General features: G+C 37.6%; 1 protein-coding gene across 2 annotated transcripts; it reads right to left on the bottom strand.

Annotated features, from left to right (window-relative positions):
- Positions 1–417: 417 nt before the first annotated feature.
- LOC131218439 (pyrroline-5-carboxylate reductase-like) lies at positions 418–2090 on the bottom strand. Of its 2 annotated transcripts, none has more exons than XR_009157734.1 (3): positions 1159–1713; positions 741–990; positions 418–571 (listed from the first exon to the last, which is right to left on the bottom strand). XR_009157734.1 is itself a non-coding variant. In XM_058213011.1 (3 exons), the coding sequence occupies exons 1-2, from the start codon at positions 2020–2022 to the stop codon at positions 1427–1429; spliced, it is 351 nt and encodes a 116-aa protein (XP_058068994.1). In that variant the 5' UTR covers positions 2023–2090; the 3' UTR covers positions 450–571; positions 741–1426. The 2 variants fall into 2 exon arrangements, 1 of the variants encoding a protein (XP_058068994.1); XM_058213011.1 differs by adding an exon at positions 1772–2090 and having other exon boundaries at positions 450–571; positions 741–1526.
- Between the last annotated feature and the right edge of the window lie 443 nt (positions 2091–2533).

The following is a 2533-nucleotide window of genomic DNA, read 5'->3' as shown; positions in this document are numbered from 1 at the left end:
ATATATATATATATATATATAATATTTATTATAATACACATCTTCACTTGAGGGTTATCTGGGGGGCTTATGCCATACAAATATCCTGTAATTTGAGTTCGAAGATCTGCTATGCAAATAAACTACTTTAAAATGTTCTTGGGCATGATGTATGTGTAGCCTGTTTCATGTAATCAAGAATTACTCACATAAGTTCAGTTTCCAAAACCTTGAAAGTTAAAAAGTGCATACAATGGAAAATAGCCATAATTATTTACCTTAATGTCCTCGATGTTTACATAAATCTGATTGATTGCTATAAGTTGGCTTGCTTCTTTCGCCTGCACATGAAGATTTGCTAAAGATTATTAGCCAAGTGAGACCGGCGAAGAAGCTTCTCAGCTTGATAGACTTTTATTAAACACATCACCTGCTTCTCAATCTCCACAATCTGTTACCTATGTTGTGAAGGTGGAGTTATCTCAGCCCCCTGTATTATATCACGAATTTCAGATTGTGTCAGTGCCAAAGCATTTACATTATTCTTCTTGGCATAATCTGAGAGTATAAGATCTCTCAGAGCAACCTCAACCTGCATTGAAGGAGATATTAGCAACTCTCATAACAATGACATGCAATGCCAACCTCACACTAGACATTACAATAAATGCCATAGATGGAACTTTCATGTCATAAGTTGCTTTGAGAAAGTAAGATAGTAGGAAAACTTTTGAATCTTCTCATGATGCTGAAATGCTTACCTCCATAGTCCTTGTTCTCAGCAAAAATAGGACGCCAAGAAGACCTGTAGAGAGAAGGATAAAATCAGGAAAATATTTTTTTAAGGTACAATCAGCAAAAATATTTACCAGACAACAATTTCATCATAAATCTAAAACCACTTGATACCATCCTTCTAGCTTATTTGAGGTCTCCTCATCAATCTCACATCCAAAACCAAAATATCTATCATAAGAAACATTATAGATCTTCTTCTTTGCTTCTTCCTCACTGATAAATCATACATTACGAAAATAGTAAAACAAAAAGCCCCCAATTATCAAAATAATTAAAACAATGTCATTCCAAACAATAGAGGCTGAAACAAACAATATGCAAAGAAGAAAAAATTAGAAAAGAGATGGTGATCGGTCTATCCAATTTTCAAATGTGACCCACCTGATGAGTGAACGGGCCTGATTTGTTGGCCTGGGCATGTCAACAGTGCGTCCCACTTGTTGAATGACCTGGATCTTGAAGGTGTACCACATTAGCACATTTATGGGGAATGTCCTCTTCTGTCTGATTTTCAGGTCTCTGAATCATATTGATCTCTTACATGAACAGAAGAAACCGTATGAAACTAAAGAAATCACATTGCCAAGATGGGTGTACACATCAATTCCCAAATAGGAATTAGGAACAGAGCAGAAAGAGGAAATCAAGATCAGAAAACCTGAAGTCTCAAGTGTCCGAGATGTCCGACATTTGAGACTGGAAGTTGAAATTCAGACTCCCAAGCCTTGAGGTGGACTCTGATTCTACAACTGACATCAATAGAAGACAAAAATAAATAAATAAGAGGAAAAGCTTGGATGGGATAAAGGAAGACTGTTAGCAAATATCTGAAAGTATCGTCTCTGGTTGCCCATTAAGGACTGTAACCCATTAATAGATGGCATATAACCCTGCCAGTCCAACATGATGGGTTCCTTTTTTCTGTGTTTGGCAAAAAAAAAAACCTGAATGAATCTGCAATGGAGAAAATGGACGATGTTTATATCAGAACTACCTCTCTGAAAGCTCTCGACTCCAATTGGCAGCAGCAATGACTGCATTCATCGAAGTTCCACGAAATCCGTCGTTCTCCAACTCGCGAACACCAGCAATGGTAGTTCCTGCAGGTGTTGCAACATCATCTTTGAGTTGTCCTGGGTGCTTTCCTGAATTGATAGCCATAGCAGCTGCTCCCAGAACTGTTTGGGAAGCTAGCTTCAATGCAAGATCTCGTGGAAGACCAGCAGCAACTCCTCCATCAGCCATAGCCTCTATTGCTAGAAATATGTATGCTGGTCCACTGCCACTCAAGCCTGTGACTACCCTCGATGGTTGCATCAATTATTTATGGAAGAGATTCATGCTAACTTCTGTGTTGAAATGTGTTTTTCGCTAACTGTTTGTTATTAGGCTGCTTATCCAAGGGCTAGAATTGTCTATTTTGGAATAACTTTTAAGAACTACCATTTATTTTGGGTTCCTTCTAATCAATAGCCTGAATTACTGAGCTAAGGTAGGATCTTGCATTTGCAAATTGACCCATCAGGGCCCAATGTGATTGGTTGACTGCCTAGCCTAGAAACCCTACTTTGAATATTCTATTGCTTTTTGTACATACAAAGTAGAATTTATGATCTAACAAAGAAGATTAGAATATGTATATATGTATTTATGTGTATGCACGCATGCATGCAAGTATCCTTGCTAACATTCAAGCCCTTTTACTTCCCAAACAGAAAATTGCACATGAAAAGAAAAGTTGATCAGCATGGATTTG

The sequence above is a fragment of the Magnolia sinica genome, chromosome 11 (assembly GCF_029962835.1).
Source record: "Magnolia sinica isolate HGM2019 chromosome 11, MsV1, whole genome shotgun sequence".
Lineage (NCBI taxonomy): Eukaryota > Viridiplantae > Streptophyta > Magnoliopsida > Magnoliales > Magnoliaceae > Magnolia > Magnolia sinica.
The sequence above is the reverse complement of the archived record's forward strand: the minus strand, read 5'-3'. Positions and strand labels throughout refer to the sequence as shown.